Here is a 19,489-nt window from a genome sequence, read left to right on the forward strand (position 1 = left end):
TGTCACTCCAGCAGCATCACCGGTGGTCCTAATAAACCATTAACGCTGTCTGTCACTCCAGCAGCATCATCGCTGGTCCTAATAACCCATTAACACTGTCTGTCATTCCAGCAGCATCACCGGTGGTCCAAATAACCCATTAACACTGTCTGTCACTCCAGCAGCATCACTGCTGGTCCTAGTAACCCCTTAACACTGTCTGTCACTCCAGCAGCATCACCAGTGGTCCTAATAACCCATTAACACTGTTTGTCATTCCAGCAGCATCACCAGTGGTCCTAATAACCCATTAACACTGTCTGTCACTCCAGCAGCATCACCGGTGGTCCTAATAACCCATTAACACTGTCTGTCATTCCAGCAGCATCACCGGTGGTCCTAATAACCCATTAACACTGTTTGTCACCGGTGGTCTAGTCTAGGCTAGTTAGGTTCTTTCCACTAGTCCATGGGCAGACAGATGATGACTGTTTGTTGTTTTTGGATGATAGATTAAGTAAAGAGAAGGGAAAGATGTGGGTTATATGGTCTGATTAAACTGTCCACAGGTCACTGGGTTTCCATTGGGCAGAGAGAGTATCATCAACCCAAACCAGATGTCCTTATGGACTGTGTTTTCTTAGCTGATGTCACTGGTGATGATCTGAGAGGTTTGGTCTGGGGTCTGGGAATGGTGGGAGTGTTCTATGAAGCTGCTCCACACAAGCAGTTTAGACAATCTAGCCACCTAGCTACTATGGCAACATAATAGATATTTGACTTCAAAGATTTGCACTGACTGTGATCCGAAGACCACATGATATAACACGAAAAGGAGCATTAGCATAAAACGTATTTTTATCAAACAATACATAAACAATACAAAAACACATAAACAATACACAACATTGGCCCAGATTTCCAAATGTTCAACTATTTATGAAAAGATCTTGATGATTTTTCAGGAGGTGGACCGAAATCTGTCAGAGCTCTCAAACCACTGTATGTGTGTGTAAGTCTTTGGAGGGGTCGGACAAAAAGCACAAGACAAGGAGCAGTTGGACATCCATGGATATAGCACATTGAAGTGGACCTCTTCTTCTTCTTCAAACAGGGGTCACGGATGGCGGACAGAAAAGGAAGCAGCAAAGATGCAGGACAGAGGACAATCTGAGTGAACCCTGCACACATTGTAAAGCCATCACAACAGAGCCTGTGAGTCAGTAGCGCTCCTGGGAAAAAGAAGGAAGAACGCAGGAGAAGAGGAGGAGAGACGGAGGGAGCACATGGAATTCCAAAGGTAAACGAGAGGACAGTCAGGGGACGGGACAGGCAAACTGCCAGAGCTCTACCTGCAGATGTAATCTAGGATCTGTTCCTCTGCTCTGCCAGTCACCATCACCACTGTCTGAGGCTGAGGGCTGTGCTTCTGCTTGTGCTTCTGAAAAGCACTCTGTAACAACTGTTGATGTAAAAAAGAGAAGAGCTTTAGAAATCCATCTGATTGGTAATTGATGAAAGGGTGGGGGATGTCAGGGTCTGCATGGTACTGAACTACTGCTGATTCTTCCTAAAGGATTGCCTTTCTCCCATGATTCAGCCAGTACACTTCAGATCCATCAGCGTAATAGCACAATATGTTGAACATCAATAACATGAACATCCAGCACGTATTGATGAGAGTGAAGGGCATACAGTCCAGGGAGGGTTCTAGAGTGGTGTTATGTCATATTTAGGTGCTCTGAAGTCCGTGGAAGTTTCAGTAACGAGTCATTTGTGTGTCCAGAGCCCAAGTAGTGCACAATATAGGGAATACAGTGCCATTTGGGCTGCACCCGTTGAAAGAGCTGTCCTCCTCGGCCTGTTCATTATAATGCCCAGTAGTTTAAGGATAGATATTAACTAAATGGTCATGAGTCTATATATCATCCCATGTTTCATGGACTTTTTGCTGCCACATCCTCCCTTAACACACATATCAAATCCTCCATGGTCTTAAATACACCATTGTGCTTTCAATATATACATATATATATATATATATACACATGATACAAATATTGTATTATTATTAAGTACACAACTGTAATTACAACTTTCATTTGAAGAATAGGCTAATTGAACTGATCCTTCACAAGAGTGTTGGATATTTATCCTCTGGATGTTTCTGGTCTTCAGGCGTTATCTTCTGACAGTTGTTTTTCTGTCTCTGTCTTTGTTCTGAAAGAGAGAAAACATCATCAGACCTCCTGGTTTTCACCCACTGAAGATGACTCCCTATCCCCTTAATAGTGCACTATTTTTGACTATGGCCCATAGGACTCTGGTCAAAAGTAGTGCACTATATAGGGAATAGGGTGTCGTTTGAGATTAGATGCATGAAATGATGTAGCCCAGCTCTCCATTTCACCTTATTTTTCAGTCTGCAGTCACAATGACATCATTGTAATCTAGGCCAACAGAGTGAAAAATAAAGGGTTTGAATCAGAATGGGATGTTTAGCATTTGTCTGTTCTATCAAAACAGAGCACCCTTGATTTTCTCCTGTGGTTATGTCCTTGGGGTCCAGGTTGTCTGGCCAGGAAGCCAGCCCAGGGAGCAGAAAGCAGAGCCTCATATTTTCCCTTCTCACCTCTCTGTGTTTTGTGACACACCTGGCTTGCATTACGTCCATTCGCTTTGGTGAGGAGGTTGTAAGTTATTGGAATGGCATTGTTTCTTGAGTCAGAGCTAGGCCGTACCGTATGTGAGCTAAGCGGGAGCGGGAGCTGGAGCTCCTAATCAATGCTCCTGGAGTCAAATGGAGTCTAATCAGATTTCAAAACAAGCTCTGGTCAGTTTTCTTACTGAAGCTTTTGGGGAAATCTTATGGCTACTGACAGAATGTTAATACACTGAACAAAAATATAAACGCAACATGCAACAATTTCAAAGATTACAGTTCAAATAAGGACATTTGTCAATTGAAATAAATTCATTAGGTGATAATCTAGGGATTTCACATGGCTGGGAATACAGATATGCATCTGTTGATCACAGATACCGTTTAAAAAAAGGTTGGGCATGGATCAGAAAACCAGTCACTATCTGGTGTGACCACCATTTGCCTCATGCAATGTGACACAACTCCTTCGCATAGAGTTGATCAGGCTGTTAATTGTGGCCTGTGAAATGTTTTCCCACTCCTCTTCAATGGCTGTGCGAAGTTGCTGGATATTAGTGGGAACTGGAACATGCTGTAGTACACATTGATCCAGAGTATCCCAAACATGCTCAATCGGTGACATGTCTGGTGAGTATGCAAGCCATAGAAGAACTAGGACATGTTCAGCTTCCAGGAATAGTGTACAGATCCTTGCGACATGGGGCCATGCATTATCATGCTGGAACATGAGATGATGGCTGTCTGCCATCTGCCCGCTACAGTTGAAACCGGGATTCGTCCATGAAGAGCGCAACACTTTACATGTTGCGCTGATATTTTTGTTCAGAATAAATGTTCCTGGGGGTGATTTATACACTAACACAATTCTGTATTGTGGTCCTGTGTAACTCAGTTGGTAGAGCATAGTGCTTGCAACACCAGGATTGTGGGTTCAAATCCCACTGGGGACCAGAATGAAAATGTAAGCACTCACTACTGTAAGTATCTCTGGATAAGGGTGTCTGCTAAATGACTCACTACTGTAAGTCTCTCTGGATAAGAGTCTGCTAAATGACTCACTACTGTAAGTCTCTCTGGATAAGAGTGTCTGCTAAATGACTCACTACTGTAAGTCTCTCTGGATAAGAGAGTCTGCTAAATGACTCACTACTGTAAGTCTCTCTGGATAAGAGAGTCTGCTAAATAACTCACTACTGTAAGTCTCTCTGGATAAGAGAGTCTGCTAAATTACTCACTACTGTAAGTCTCTCTGGATAAGAGAGTCTGCTAAATTACTCACTACTGTAAGTCTCTCTGGATAAGAGAGTCTGCTAAATGTCTCAATACTGTAAGTCTCTCTGGATAAGAGAGTCTGCTAAATTACTCACTACTGTAAGTCTCTCTGGATAAGAGCATCTACTGGAATCTATTTCTGTTTTCTTTAGATGTGAACATAATTTGTTGAATAAATATTATTGTTATATTAAGGTTAAGGAGGTTTCATCTACATTAGTTAAATACGCCCTTCAAGGAGGCTTATCAATTATACACATTTCCCCTTTTTGTATTGAAACAGTAGCCTATCTAAAATATTGATCTACTAAGCATGGATTTTCCACGCTTTCTTTTCCACTTAATGAAATAGTTGTGTCCTGGCTATTCTGTGAAGTAAATAAAAAGTTAAAATTATTACATTGTCCTGAATAGGGCGGCACTACTCCAACATGATAAACTAGTTGGAAAAATACATTGAAACAAATTCATCATGCTCAGTGTCATACATTGACACTGAGGCGGCAGGGTAGCCTAGTGGTTAGAGCGTTGGACTAGTAACCGAAAGGTTGCAAGTTTGAATCCCCGAGCTGTCGTTCTACCCCTGAACAGTCAGTTAACCCACTGTTCCTAGGCCGTCATTGAAAATAAGAATTAGTTCTTAACTGACTTGCCTAGTTAAATAAAGAAATACATCTACATGTTTTATCTCTATTCAATTTAATTTGTCTTTACAACTGTTCCTGTTGCTGATAATCTAATTACATTAATATGACGATTAATTTAAATGCGCTCATTTATTTAATGTGCATTTTAGGACTGACTCCTGTTTCGTGTTGAATTAGTCTTTAACTACTTCCATATGTCTGTCCATGATAAAATACCCAGTGAAGATCATGTGAATACAATACAAGGCATGAGGTAGAATACAGTGGCCGGAGCAGCAGCACTGCACAGCACTCAACTCTATGCTGCGTCACAAATGGAACCCTATCCACTTTATAGTGCACGGACCCATAGGGGTCTGGTCAGAAGTAGTGCACTATGGGAAAAGGGTGCCATTTAGAGTACATACTATTAGTACTGCTCACAGCAGAGAGGGAACGCAACAGTCAACAACAAGCTTCCTCTGAACACAAAACATTCACTTCAATTTTTTTCGATTGGTAACACTTTATCATAACTTTCATGAATAAGCATGATTATTAAACAATTTAATCAACTATTTATAAATAGGTATTTCAATATTGGTAAAAATGTACAAGTATTTATAATGGCTTACTCATAAACGTTTTTATGAAGTGTCACCAGCGCTTCTGAGTTTGCATTTGGTATAATACTCAATATCCAGTATCCATTTAACTAAAGGTACTGGGCTGGACCAATGTTGCTGTAATGTTTGGACCCTAAGGGGAAGCCTGGTTTGTAATGGGAGTGTTCACTGCCAAGCATCATCACTAGATCCCATGAAGACAAGATCCCTGGCATTCTAACCTTGATATGGAGACTATAGATTTACTGGGTTTTTCCACTTAATAATTCTATAAATCTAGAGCTAGAATATACAGTATTCATAAATGCTGGCCATGCTCTGTCTAAATGGAATAGAGAGTATAGTATGAAGTGTGATAAAGTACACTCGATAGGCATGATATGGCTGAGGCATGTAGTCTCCTACACAGTAAGTCATAGCTGTAGCTTAAGCATGTATGACTTTATTTTCATACATTTTCTGCCTCAGTTGAGGGTAACAACACTTGTGAAAACCTTGAAGAGACAATGATGTTTTACTTTATACAGTGTTCTCTCTCTACAGTCTACAGTAGCTCATTAGTCCACTCTGCAGGTCTGGAAAGGTGTTGAAAAGACAAAACTGCACTCGTATTATATCCTGAATAGTTCACATGTGCTTCATTTCATTATATTCTTCTTCTTTAGAAACAAAGAAACGAGTGGCTGCTGAAGGGTGTTTTTCTGGGAGAAAGGCTGTCCCAAATGGCACCCTATTCCCTATATAGTGCACTACTTTTGACCAGAGCCCTATGAGTCCTGGTACAAAGTAAAGCACTTTAAAGGAAATGGGGTGCCATTTGGGACAGCCTTAATGGGAGAAAGGAGTGAGAGCTGTTATGGAGACCAGTTTTACTTTAAGCAGCACATCAAAGAGCTAAGAGAGCTAGCTCAATCTGGTTCAAATACCAGCAGCAGAATGAATACAGGGTTCAGCACTGGATCAATCATTTAAAGGGCAATTATCTCATTATCTGGTTTATTCTGTAGGATTCTAACAATGTCCAAGTACTTCCAGGATACATTTATTCTGGATTCATTATTGGGATATATGGTCAGAATCTGTTTTCATATGTCTATGTTTCCAAAAGTCCAAATCCAATGACCAATTATACTGTTGTAAAACTTTTATAGTCGCTGAACTTTGAATTAAAACCATTCACAGCATTATAAATCTGAAATATTTCTTCATGCATTGGATAAATATGATTCCTTCCTGATAGTGAAGAGTATTTTCACATTGTCATCCTCTTTCTGATGTTTAGCTGCCTTAGTCAAACATGACATATTCCTTCTGTTGCAAATCTAATGCATATATTCTATACATTCATACATTCTAGTTATTGTTGAATGATACTATCACAATCCCTACCATTGGGTTCAACGATGAATTAATATCTTTATGCTGTGCATGGGACAACAAAAACATCATGCCTACAGTTTCTGTCAAATGGCACCCTGTTTCCTATATAATGCATTACTGTTGACCAGAGCACTATGGACTCTGGCACCCTGTTCCCTATATAATGCATTACTGTTGACCAGAGCACTATGGACTCTGGCACCCTGTTTCCTATATAATGCACTACTGTTGACCAGAGCACTATGGACTCTGGCACCCTGTTCCCTATATAATGCATTACTGTTGACCAGAGCACTATGGACTCTGGCACCCTGTTTCCAATATAATGCACTACTGTTGACCTGAGCACTATGGACTCTGGCACCCTGTTCCCTATATAATGCATTACTGTTGACCAGAGCACTATGGACTCTGGCACCCTGTTTCCTATATAATGCACTACTGTTGACCAGAGCACTATGGACTCTGGCACCCTGTTCCCTATATAATGCATTACTGTTGACCTGAGCACTATGGACTCTGGCACCCTGTTCCCTATATAATGCATTACTGTTGACCAGAGCACTATGGACTCTGGCACCCTGTTCCCTATATAATGCACTACTGTTGACCAGAGAACTATGGACTCTGGCACCCTGTTCCCTATATAATGCACTACTGTTGACCAGAGAACTATGGACTCTGGCACCCTGTTCCCTATATAATGCACTACTGTTGACCTGAGCACTATGGACTCTGGCACCCTGTTCCCTATATAATGCACTACTGTTGACCAGAGAACTATGGACTCTGGCACCCTGTTTCCTATATAATGCACTACTGTTGACCAGAGCACTATGGACTCTGGCACCCTGTTCCCTATATAATGCACTACTGTTGACCTGAGCACTATGGACTCTGGCACCCTGTTCCCTATATAATGCATTACTGTTGACCAGAGCACTATGGACTCTGGCACCCTGTTCCCTATATAATGCATTACTGTTGACCAGAGCACTATGGACTCTGGCACCCTGTTCCCTATATAATGCATTACTGTTGACCAGAGCACTATGGACTCTGGCACCCTGTTCCCTATATAATGCATTACTGTTGACCAGAGAACTATGGACTCTGGCACCCTGTTCCCTATATAATGTACTACTGTTGACCAGAGCACTATGGACTCTGGCACCCTGTTCCCTATATAATGCATTACTGTTGACCAGAGCACTATGGACTCTGGCACCCTGTTCCCTATATAATGCATTACTGTTGCCAGAGCACTATGGACTCTGGCACCCTGTTCCCTATATAATGCATTACTGTTGACCAGAGCACTATGGACTCTGGCACCCTGTTCCCTATATAATGCATTACTGTTGACCAGAGAACTATGGACTCTGGCACCCTGTTCCCTATATAATGCATTACTGTTGACCAGAGCACTATGGACTCTGGCACCCTGTTCCTTATATAATGTACTACTGTTGACCAGAGCACTATGGACTCTGGCACCCTGTTCCCTATATAATGCATTACTGTTGACCTGAGCACTATGGACTCTGGCACCCTGTTCCCTATATAATGCATTACTGTTGACCAGAGCACTATGGACTCTGGCACCCAGTTCCCTATATTATGCACTACTGTTGACCAGAGCACTATGGACTCTGGCACCCAGTTCCCTATAAAATGCACTACTGTCGACCAGAGAACTATGGACTCTGGCACCCTGTTCCCTATATAATGCATTACTGTTGACCAGAGCACTATGGACTCTGGCACCCTGTTCCCTATATAATGCACTACTGTTGACCAGAGCACTATGGACTCTGGCACCCTGTTCCCTATATAATGCATTACTGTTGACCTGAGCACTATGGACTCTGGCACCCAGTTCCCTATATAATGCACTACTGTCGACCAGAGCACTATAGACTCTGGCACCCTGTTCCCTATATTATGCACTACTGTTGACCATAGGCTGTCATGTAAAGTACTTAAGTGCAAATACTTTAAAGTACTACTTAAGTAGTTTTTGGGAGTATCTTTACTTTTACTCCACTACATTCCTAAAGAAAATAATGTACTTTTTACTCCGTACATTTTACCTGACACCCAAAAGTACTCGTTACATTTTGAATGCTTAGCAGGACAGGAACATGGTCTAATTCACGCACTTATCAAGAGAACATCCCTGGTCATCCCTACTGCCTCTGATCTGACAGACTCACTCAACACAAATGCATATTTTGTAAATTATGTCTGAGTGTTGGAGTGTGCCCCTGGCTATCCATACATTTTAAAAACAAGAAAATGGTGCCGTCTGTTATGCTTAAAATAAGAAATTTGAAATAATTTCTACTTCTACATTTTCTTTTGATACTTAAGTATATTTAGAACCAAATACTTTTAGACTTTTACTCAGGTGGTATTTTACTGGGTGACTTTCTATTAAGGTACCTATACCTTTACTCAAGTATCACAAGTGGGTACGTTTTTCACCACTGGGAATAGGGTTCCATTTGAGACAGGGACTCAGAGTTGTAACGACAAAGTGGTTAACAGCAGAAGGAATGAGGAGGAGAACAGCCTCAGATTAAGGCATGATGCACATCTACATCATTCACCCAGCACTGAGATTCACATGTCTCCAGCAGTCCTCAAGACAATTGAAATACTATCTCCAGATTTGACTATTTTGGCTGACTGTATGCTTGTAGTAGTTACTTTGTCCAGGGTATTTGTGACTTGCCTGACTACTCATTCACATTGCTCCGGCCAAACACCAGGCTCACTATAATTTCTTCTCCAAGATGAACGTATGCAGTGATCGACAGAGCAGCGTAACTAAATTCAGGATGAGTCGTCAGGCAAATTTGTGAGTACTGCATGGATGAATTCTTACGGGTTAGCTCATTTATACTTTGATGATACACGATTCTCTACCGCTCACTTTCCACCTGGAGTAATGATCTTGTCCAGTTCACAAGGTTCAAACCAACGGCTTAGTCCTCACTGTTTTCTCTTGACGTTAACAATCAGTCCTTATCTAGGACACTCATCCTGGGGATGATGCAGGTCCTGCGTGGCTCAGTTGGTAGAGCATGGTGCTTGTAATGTCAGGACCGTGGGTTTGAGTCCTGCTGGACCCACCCATAACAACATGTATGTACGCACTACTGTAGGTCACTTTGGGGAAAAAGCGCCTCCTAAATGGGATATATTATGCAGGTCTAATGTAATGAGAGTTGAGGTTGTACTTCAGTGTTTCTGCTCTGACTGATCCCATCGACTCCACCAGTGGTAGGGAACAGAGGTGTAGATTTCACACTGCGGGGAGGCTGCCACATGTCAACCATTCCCACATAAATTAGCTTAGATGTGCTACGGTCAGGTTAGGATGAAATTGGCTCCTTATTAATAACTACAGTATTATAGTATTACACTGATTTGAACGAGAAGGCAGCATTGAGGAGGGTGAATATATCCAAGTGTTTCCCTAACTTTTTTCCATAACCTACCTAATTAATTCAACATATTCTTATGATCAAACTAATGATAGTTTGGTGACAGTTTGAACTGATATAGACTATCTATAGGGGACTATCCAAATGACGTGGGGCCAAAACCCAGCCTTTAGCCATGAGGAGTTCGGCCACAAGACGCAGCCCACAGTTATGAAATTCTAATTTTCTCAATGACAGATTGACCTGAAATAAGAACCCAGAACTAGCTCTAAAATAGTTTGTTTGGAAGTTGAAAGGCCACTTAAAGGGACTCCATGAACGGCCTAGTTAAGTTATTTATCTCTGGGAGGATTTCAACCAATAAGACGCTTGACATCCACACCATACCACTCTCCTGTCAGTCATACAGTAGCTCTGCCCCTCCAGTGGCACTCACCATTTTCCTCTGCTTGCTGAGGCAGAAAGTACAGATGTGTTTGGGCTGGTTCTCTGAGCCCCGGCCGGGCGAGGGGCTGAGACTGTGGAGGGTGTGGTGGTGGAATGGGGGTGTGGAGGTGTGGCACGGCTGCCCATCCCCACACGCCTCGCCCACCAGCAGCACATTACCCAGGTGGGAGATGTAGCTGGACGCCAGCCGCAGAGTCTCGATCTTGGACAGCTTCCTGTCAGCTGGCTCGGTGGGGATGAGGGTCCTCAGGGCAGTGAAGGCCGTGTTCACGCTGTTGGTGCGGTCCCTCTCTCGAGCGTTTGCCACGTTCCGCTGCCGCACCTCCACCACCGGGGCCCCTGCCACCATCGGGGGCCCCGCCAGCCTCCCGGCAACTCCGCAGAACTTCCTCTTCCTGCTTCCCACCTTGATCTGAAACCCGTTGGAGCCGCCGTTGAGACGGAAGGAGGACTTCTGGGAGTCGGAGCCCGAGCTCTCGCTGCCGCCGTTCTCCTCCTCGTCCTCTGACATCATGCTGATGTCGGAGAAGAGGAAGCGGCTTGGGGGAGCCGTACGCACCATCGTAAAAGACATCAGTCCAGATCTACAAGACAGGTGGGAGACTCCTCTCTCATATAGAGACCTGTAGAAAGACCAGATCCCCCCAGTATTGTAGATCCTCTACTTAATCCTTGGACATGAGGACAAAAGAGATCAAGACACTCAGATTAAATCACTATTTGATATCTCTCGCTCTTTCTCTGCTTCTCTCCACCTCTCTCTCTCTCTCTCTCTTCCTCTCTCTTTCTCTGTCTCACCTCTCTCTCTCTCTCTCTCAAGGTGGACCCCTCCTTCACTCCTGGCTGGCTATATTGTGAGCGTCTGTTTCCTCTGGGTTCCCCTCAGTGTGCTGTTAGCCTCCCTCTGCCTCTACACAGATACACGTGTGATTTCTGTCTGAGTGTCTCCGTATGGCTGTCCTTTATAGGCGGTGGGAGGGCCTGCTGCTCCGCTCTACTCTACTCCCCCCTCTGCTCTATGTAGGCGGTGGGAGGGCCTGCTGCTCTGCTCTGCTCTACTCCACCCTCTGCTCTATAGAAATCTCAGAGATAGAGTTAGACTCTCTCAGTGTCTGGGCTGGACAGGGGTTGGACTGGGGTTGGGGTTGGACTGGGGCTGGGGTTGGACTGGGGCTGGGAAGATGAAAAGAAACGTGGTCTGTATGATGATGAAAACAAATACATGTGATAGACAGTCACTGAACGCCGGATGGTAAGGTCCACTACTTTATGCTCTCTCTCTCTCTCTCTCTCTCTCTCCTCTCCTCTCCTCTCCTCTCCTCTCTTCTCTCTCTCTCGCTCTCTCTCTCCTCTCCTCTCCTCTCCTTCTCCACTTCACCATCTACACAGAAGCCTATTGATTTCATGTCAACTGTTTCACACCTCTCGTTCTCAAATAGCACAACAACACAGTTCTGGACTATTGTCTTCATCTCAGCGTTCTACGGTATGAGAAAGCACTGCCTTGACTGATTTGACTAGCGTGGCACTAACGTGAGGTTAGGGCAACACGAGACGGCTGTTGAAAGGTAATATCACAAATGTATAATTTGTCAAGTTACACAATGTTTCAGTCAACCTTCATCTTTCTTATTTATTCATAATATTTATTCTGTGAAATTGACAGCGGAAAAGTAGCCAACAGTCAGCGCCATGGTTGATTAACAGGAAGTGCTAGAGGCAATAAAGTTGGGAGGAGGAAGTGGACGGACGGGAGAATACTGCAGCCAGGTGGACCTGACAGAATGCCTATGCTACTATTACATAGACATGCAGTAGCAGGATTTTCTCTCCACTTTACATATCTCACAGGACCATGCAGGCAGCTCAACACAGTATTACTTTCACCATCCTAATCAACTGCTTCAGGGGAGAATTTTTTTTCTTCCTGAACAATAATCAGATATACTACAAAATGGTCCTAGATGCCAAGAAAATGTCAACAATATAGGAAATAATATACTGCTTTCCATGGCAACATTTGCACATTGCAAAATATGGCCACATTTCAATTGCAAAATTACATTTATAAATTAATTGAGTAAGTGAAAATAGCTAAAAAAATTGTACAACAGACACGGCTTCCTTTTCTTGCTACATCCTCAGCTGACATGTCCTTCTATGTGTTCTGTTCATTGGTATAACATCTCAACATGAATTCATTACTTAATATCTAGTGTCACTGATGAGGTACACATCTATAACATGTCACTGATGAGGGACACATCTTTAACATGTCACTGATGAGGTACACATCTATAACATGTCACTGATGAGGGACACATCTTTAACATGTCACTGATGAGGGACACATCTTTAACATGTCACTGATGAGGTACGCATCTTTAAACGTGTCACTGATGAGGGACAAATCTTTAAACATGTCACTGATGAGGGACACATCTTTAACATGTCACTGATGAGGGACACATCTTTAAACGTGTCACTGATGAGGTACACATCTTTAAACGTGTCACTGATGAGGTACACATGTTTAAACATGTCACTGATGAGGGACACATCTTTAAACCTGTCACTGATGAGGTACACATCTTTAAACCTGTCACTGATGAGGTACACATCTTTAAACGTGTCACTGATGAGGGACACATCTATAACATGTCACTGATAAGGGACACATCTATAAACGTGTCACTGATGAGGGACACATCTTTAACATGTCACTGATGAGGGACACATCTATGAACGTGTCACTGATGAGGGACACATCTATAAACATGTCACTGATGAGGGACACATCTATAAACATGTCACTGATGAGGGACACATCTTTAAACATGTCACTGATGAGGGACACATCTTTAACATGTCACTGATGAGGGACACATCTTTAACATGTCACTGATGAGGGACACATCTATAAACGTGTCACTGATGAGGGACACATCTTTAACCCTGTCACTGATGAGGGACACATCTTTAAACATGTCACTGATGAGGAACACATCTTTAAACATGTCACTGATGAGGGACACATCTTTAACACTGTCAATGATGAGGAACACATCTTTAAACATGTCACTGATGAGGGACACATCTTTAACCCTGTCACTGATGAGGGACACATCTTTAAACATGTCACTGATGAGGGACACATCTTTAAACTCCCTCCTCAGTTCCTAAATATTATTAATGACACCCTTCCCCTGCCTCCCTCCCTCCCCAGGTCTACCCAGCCTCCCTCCCTCCTCCTGGTCTACCCAGCTTCCCTCCCTTCCCCTGGTCTACCCAGCTTCCCTCCCTTCCCCTGGACTACCCAGCCTCCCTCCCTTCCCCTGGACTACCCAGCCTCCCTCCCTTCCCCTGGTCTACCCAGCCTCCCTCCCTTCCCCTGGTCTACCGAGCCTCCCTCCCTTCCCCTGGACTACCCAGCCTCCCTCCCTTCCCCTGGTCTACCCAGCCTCCCTCCCTTCCCCTGGTCTACCCAGTCTCCCTCCCTTCCCCTGGTCTACCCAGCCTCCCTCCCTTCCCCTGGACTACCCAGCCTTCCTCCCTTCCCCTGGTCTACCCAGCCTCCCTCCCTTCCCCTGGTCTACCCAGCCTCCCTCCCTTCCCCTGGACTACCCAGCCTCCCTCCCTCCCCCTGGTCTACCCAGCCTCCCTCCCTTCCCCTGGTCTACCCAGCCTCCCTCCCTTCCCCTGGTCTACCCAGCCTCCCTCCCTTCCCCTGGTCTACCCAGCATCCCTCCCTTCCCCTGGACTACCCAGCCTCCCTCCCTCCCCCTGGACTACCCACTCTGCCTCCCTTCCACCCTCAGTCCCAATCCTACTGAACTCTTCTGACATGGGTCAGGGACCTGTCAAAATTTGGAAACTGTTCTGGGAGCAGTACCGCAGACGGCTCGATTGGGCCATTAAGGCGTCTGTCTGCTGTCCGGAGTGTTGAGTGACGTGTGTGTGTGTGTGTGTGTGTGTGTGTGTGTGTGTGTGTGTGTGTGTGTGTGTGTGTGTGTGTGTGTGTCTGGAAGCTAGGATGTTGCTGGGGACAGTCCAGGAGCCCGGTCTGCCACACTCCACTCAACCGGTCTTGAAGTGATGCAGGCTCAACATCTGAGAGAGATAGAGAGAGATAGAGAGAGAGAGAGAGAGATAGAGAGATAGAGAGAGAGAGATAGAGAGATAGAGAGAGAGAGATAGAGAGAGAGATGCTTGCTTCCTGCACAACTAAGGGAGTTCACACAACTGGAAGACATCAAATTGACTTTTGAGTTTTCCATTAATTTCCTCTTTTATGACAACGTTTCTCACAGATACATTTTCAATTTAATAAGTTCAAAAACAATTTAATGAATGTATTTCTTATTCCTCAAGTTAATATCCTTCAGAATATAAAAAAGAACAAAATACTGTGTCCATGAACTGTGTGGGCTTATTTATATCTGGTGTGTATACAGAATATACAGTATCTCCATTTCAAGGCTGTGAAAGACCCATTACAAAAGACGTCAAGATATTTGTATGGTTTTTTCTTAACTCTTAGAGGCTGGTGTAGCAGCACACACAGTAGGTGACCAGTACCGGAGAGAATATCATGCAAGATGTCATCGCTTGTGACTGGTTTCAGGAAACAAAGCGTATGTCAGAGGAAGTGGTAGAGAAATGATTTGGCAGCCTCACACTCCTCTCTCTCTCTTAGATGATTGCTGGTAATTGGGTTTTTGTGGCCATGCCGTTTCTTCCAACGTCCTTTTCTATTTTGTAATGAAGGATGAAGTCAGTCTCCCCTTTAAATTCCACGCCGTAATCTCCAACGTCTTCAGATGCCAAGGAATTCGGATCACTGGAGCTGCTGTGGAATGGAAAACTGAAGTGCTGATCTGACTGGGAGGCAGCCAGGGACCTGATTGTATTTGCCAGCCACCTCCGTTCTGACAGCACCTACTGAGAATTTCATGTATTGATTCTAAAGACGTGGCGCCAAAATCATTATCACCTCGGACAGAGAGGGGAGTTCTGACTCATATTGACTGTACAGTAGAATTTTCCTAGACTTGCCAATCCAGGAACAAATGCTCTCCAGTCAATGAATAAGGCTGAGGTAGCCACTGATAAACTGTTTAGACAATATCCTCTCCCTTCTGGCTTCACTGTCAGTATTATTAGAGCTCTTTCTGGCATGGACACACAGCGCTGGTTCCTCTTCCTTCCCCCAGATCATTTCTGTAAGTGAGAAAGGGGTTCTCTGTCAACTTACCTAGGAACCGATTGAATATTTACACTTTATACCACTGTAACTCCATCATGGTGGATGAAAGGTTCAGTCCTAGGCTTTGTATACCATGATCTCAGGAGGAGATCTGATCTGAAATAAGTTCTGTTTTACTGACCCACAGAAAGCTGTGAGAAAGGCTCACGGCGGAGGGAGGGTGAGGGCCGACTCACGGCCCCTGGCTGTGTCTCATATGGCATTCTATTTACTAGTCCAACGATCTAACCACTAGGCTACCTGCCGCCCCTGGAGAGTGCTGTCCTGAGGGAGCCCTTCAGACAGCTTGTAAAGCCCCACTCCAGGGCAACACACCACTAGAACACAGCAAGCCCCACTCCAGGGCCACGCACCACTAGAACATAGCAAGCCCCACTCCAGGGCCACGCACCACTAGAACATAGCAAGCCCCACTCCAGGGCCACGCATCACTAGAACATAGCAAGCCCCACTCCAGGGCCACGCACCACTAGAACATAGCAAGCCCCACTCCAGGGCCACGCACCACTAGAACACAGCAAGCCCCACTCCAGGGCCATACACCACTAGAACACAGCAAGCCCCACTCCAGGGCCATGCACCACTAGAACACAGCAAGCCCCACTCCAGGGCCACGCATCACTAGACCATAGCAAGCCCCACTCCAGGGCCACGCACCACTAGAACATAGCAAGCCCCACTCCAGGGCCACGCACCACTAGAACACAGCAAGCCACACTCCAGGGCCATGCACCACTAGAACACAGCAAGCCCCAATGTCGTTCTAAGACACTATATAGATTTATCAACTGTGTTCAATTTCAAAGAGCTATGTTTTTTTTATCCTTTCTGCCCAATGACCATGCATGCAAAACACACACAGACACAGACACAGACACAGACACACACACACACACACACACACACACACACACACACACACACACACACACACACACACACACACGTATAACACATGCAAGATTTAATAGCACATTTGTTCGGGGAAAGAGACCAGATGCCTGTGACAAGTTCAGCTTCACATCCATGGTCATGTGACAATGCTGCCTGTTCACTTGTTCAAAGCTAGATAAGGTAGGGGGATTTTATAGAAACTAGTCACAGATGTCAATCTGGTGTTGCAGGTATGAGGCATAATGTGTTGCAGCTTGATGTTTGAAGACTTGAGCCTAAATGACTCATTGGTTGTACTGTGCCCTTTCAGTTTTATGCCTTGTGTAATGAGTTTATAATGAGCTTGACTTAACTATGTGCACTGATAGGACCGACCGACCGACCATCTGACCTGCTCGAGCTCATAGGCAACCAAAGGCCTGTTTTTGTCTGTGGCAACTCAAACACCCTGCTGGGTTATTACAGTTGGAGGAGTTTGGAATACCAGCAACGTTTTATCAAACAGAGTTGGAAAGACCACCACATGCAATATTGTAGTCCTACTGTAATGTCAATGAGACACAAAGTATTTTAAGACCCTTTTCATTTCAAAAACTGTGAATAAACTACTTAATACTTTATTTTCATTCACATTTCCCCATTTGTATTTGACATTATGCTCGTTTAAAGCTTTAGGTGGTTCACCTTCAGCAAAATATACATTTCTGTTGTGTTTATGATTTCAGAAAGATTCAAAACGTTTCCAGTGATAAAAAATAACGTAATAATTGCAATGTTTCCACCAATATGTCCCATAGGTCTTAAACTTGGTCCACAAAGTTGTTGCTTAAGAATGTTCTTTTCCACATGGACACGTGGGTACGATAGGCTACCAGCGATTAGGTTAGAGATCATTTCATTTTCTCGTCTTGTGTTCATAATTGTTCTGTGTTTGTAGATACACAAACATGCCTCTCTCTCAGTAACAGACAATTAGCTGAAAATACACTTGCAACCTTCCTAATTATGAAATCCCTACACTGAGATGAACTGCAGCTACATATCATCAAATCTATTTTTTTTCTGTAATTCTGAAAAGATATCGTCTGACATAATGTGCAGCTGACTTGGACCTAAACCTCCCAGCCTGATGGCTGTTGCCAACAACACATCAGTCTGTAAAATGTATATAGGTTCAGACATTTTGTGAAATAGCACAGTTACAAATAGAAATGAAACTGGATGGACATCAGAAATAGAGGAAGGACTAAAAACAAACTATTGTAAAATATATTGTGTCTGTAAAATGTGTATAATATGTATAAACTGAAGGTAGAAGACTAAGTGATATTGTTTATTAGTTTACTCCAATTGGGGGAGGGGTTGTAGGGTTTGCAGGGAATAATTGGAGTCGAGGCAGCAGGCAGGGCACTCTCGTGTCACCCCAGGTGATTGGCTACCAGGCTCACCCAGAGCCCCCTGTTGCTCACATGTTTTTGTTTTCACTGCATTCCCAGCATAAGGCGCTCGTAGATTCAGGCGCAGCTGGGAATTTTATTGACAGATCATTTGCCCATAGTTTAGGGATCCCCATTGTTCCTGTGGATTTGCCTTTCCCTGTGCATGCCCTAGATAGTCGACCATTAGGGTCAGGGCTAATTACGGAGGCCATCGCTCCACTGGGCATGGTTACGCAGGAGGGTCACAAGGATTATTGATTCTCCTGTGTTTCCTGTGGTGCTGGGCCTACCCTGGTTGGCCTGTCATGACCCCACTATTTTGTGGCAATAGAGGGCTCTCACAGGGTGGTCACAAAAGTGCTCGGGGAGGTGTTTAGGGGTTTCCGTTGGTGCTACTATGGTGGAAAGTCCAGACCAGGTCTCCACCGTGCGCATCCCCTCTGAATATGCTGATTTGGCTCCCGCCTTCTGTAAGAAGAAGGCGACTCAATTACCACCCCATCGACGGGGGGATTGTGTGCGATGAATCTCCTGGTAGACGCAGCACTTCCCAGGAGTCACGTGTATCCCCTGTCGCAAGAGGAGACGGCGGCTATGGAAACATATGTCTCCGAATCTCTGGGGCAGGGCTCCTCCACTTCACCTGCCTCCTCAAGTTTATTTTTTGTGAAGAAGGATGGAGGTCTGTTCCCGTGTATTGACTATCGAGGCATCAACCAAATCACTGTGAGGTACAGTTACCCGCTGCCTCTCATAGCAAGTGTGACAGAGTCATTGCATGGGGCGCGCTTTTTCACAAAATTAGATCTCAGGAGCGCTTACAACCTGGTGCGTATCCGGGAGGGGGACGAGTGGAAGACGGCATTTAGTACCACCTCAGGGCACTGTGAGTACCTCGTCATGCCGTACGGGTTGATGAATACTCCATCAGCCTTCCAATCCTTTGTAGACAAGATTTTACGGGACCTGCACGGGCAGGGTGTAGTGGTGTATATCGCCAACATTCTGATATACTCCGCTACATGGGCCGAGCATGTGTCCCTGGTGCGCAAGGTGCTTGGTCGACTGTTGGAGCATGACCTGTACGTCAAGGCTGAGAAATGCCTGTTTTTTCAACAGTCCGTCTCCTTCCCAGGGTACTGCATTTCCACTTCAGGGGTGGAAATGGAGAGTGACCGCATTTCAGCAGTGCCTAATTGACTGACTCCCACCACGATTTTTAGGATTTGCCAACTACTACCGGATAAAGGAAGTTTATCCGGGGTTTTGGTCAGGTAGCGGCTCCCATTACCTCACTGCTGAAGGGGGGACCGGTGCGTTTGCATTGGTCGGCTGGGGCGGACAGGGCTTTTGGTCACCTGAAGGCTCTGTTTACCTTGGCTCCGGTGCTGGCTCATCCGGATCCCTCTTTGGCGTTCATAGTGGAGGTGGACGCGTCCGAGG

At 44.7% G+C, this 19,489-nt stretch overlaps 1 protein-coding gene across 1 annotated transcript; it reads right to left on the minus strand.

Annotated features, from left to right (window-relative positions):
- Positions 1 to 820: 820 nt before the first annotated feature.
- Positions 821 to 11,368, minus strand: LOC110512181 (basic helix-loop-helix transcription factor scleraxis-like). The gene is made up of 2 exons (XM_036937361.1): positions 10,437 to 11,368; positions 821 to 2,199 (listed from the first exon to the last, which is right to left on the minus strand). The coding sequence occupies exons 1-2, from the start codon at positions 11,019 to 11,021 to the stop codon at positions 2,161 to 2,163; spliced, it is 624 nt and encodes a 207-aa protein (XP_036793256.1). The 5' UTR covers positions 11,022 to 11,368; the 3' UTR covers positions 821 to 2,160.
- Positions 11,369 to 19,489: the final 8,121 nt, after the last annotated feature.

This window comes from Oncorhynchus mykiss, chromosome 2, assembly GCF_013265735.2.
Source record: "Oncorhynchus mykiss isolate Arlee chromosome 2, USDA_OmykA_1.1, whole genome shotgun sequence".
Taxonomy (NCBI): Eukaryota; Metazoa; Chordata; class Actinopteri; order Salmoniformes; family Salmonidae; genus Oncorhynchus; species Oncorhynchus mykiss.

Bases quoted from the DNA above. Each gene is read 5' to 3' on its own strand.
- LOC110512181 (XM_036937361.1), bottom strand. From the start codon at position 11,021: ATGTCTTTTACGATGGTGCGTACGGCTCCCCCAAGCCGCTTCCTCTTC. The intron at 2,200-10,436 runs GTGAGTGCCACT...TCTCTCTTTCAG, and splicing joins TCAGCAAGCAGAGGAAAATG to AACAAAGACAGAGACAGAAA.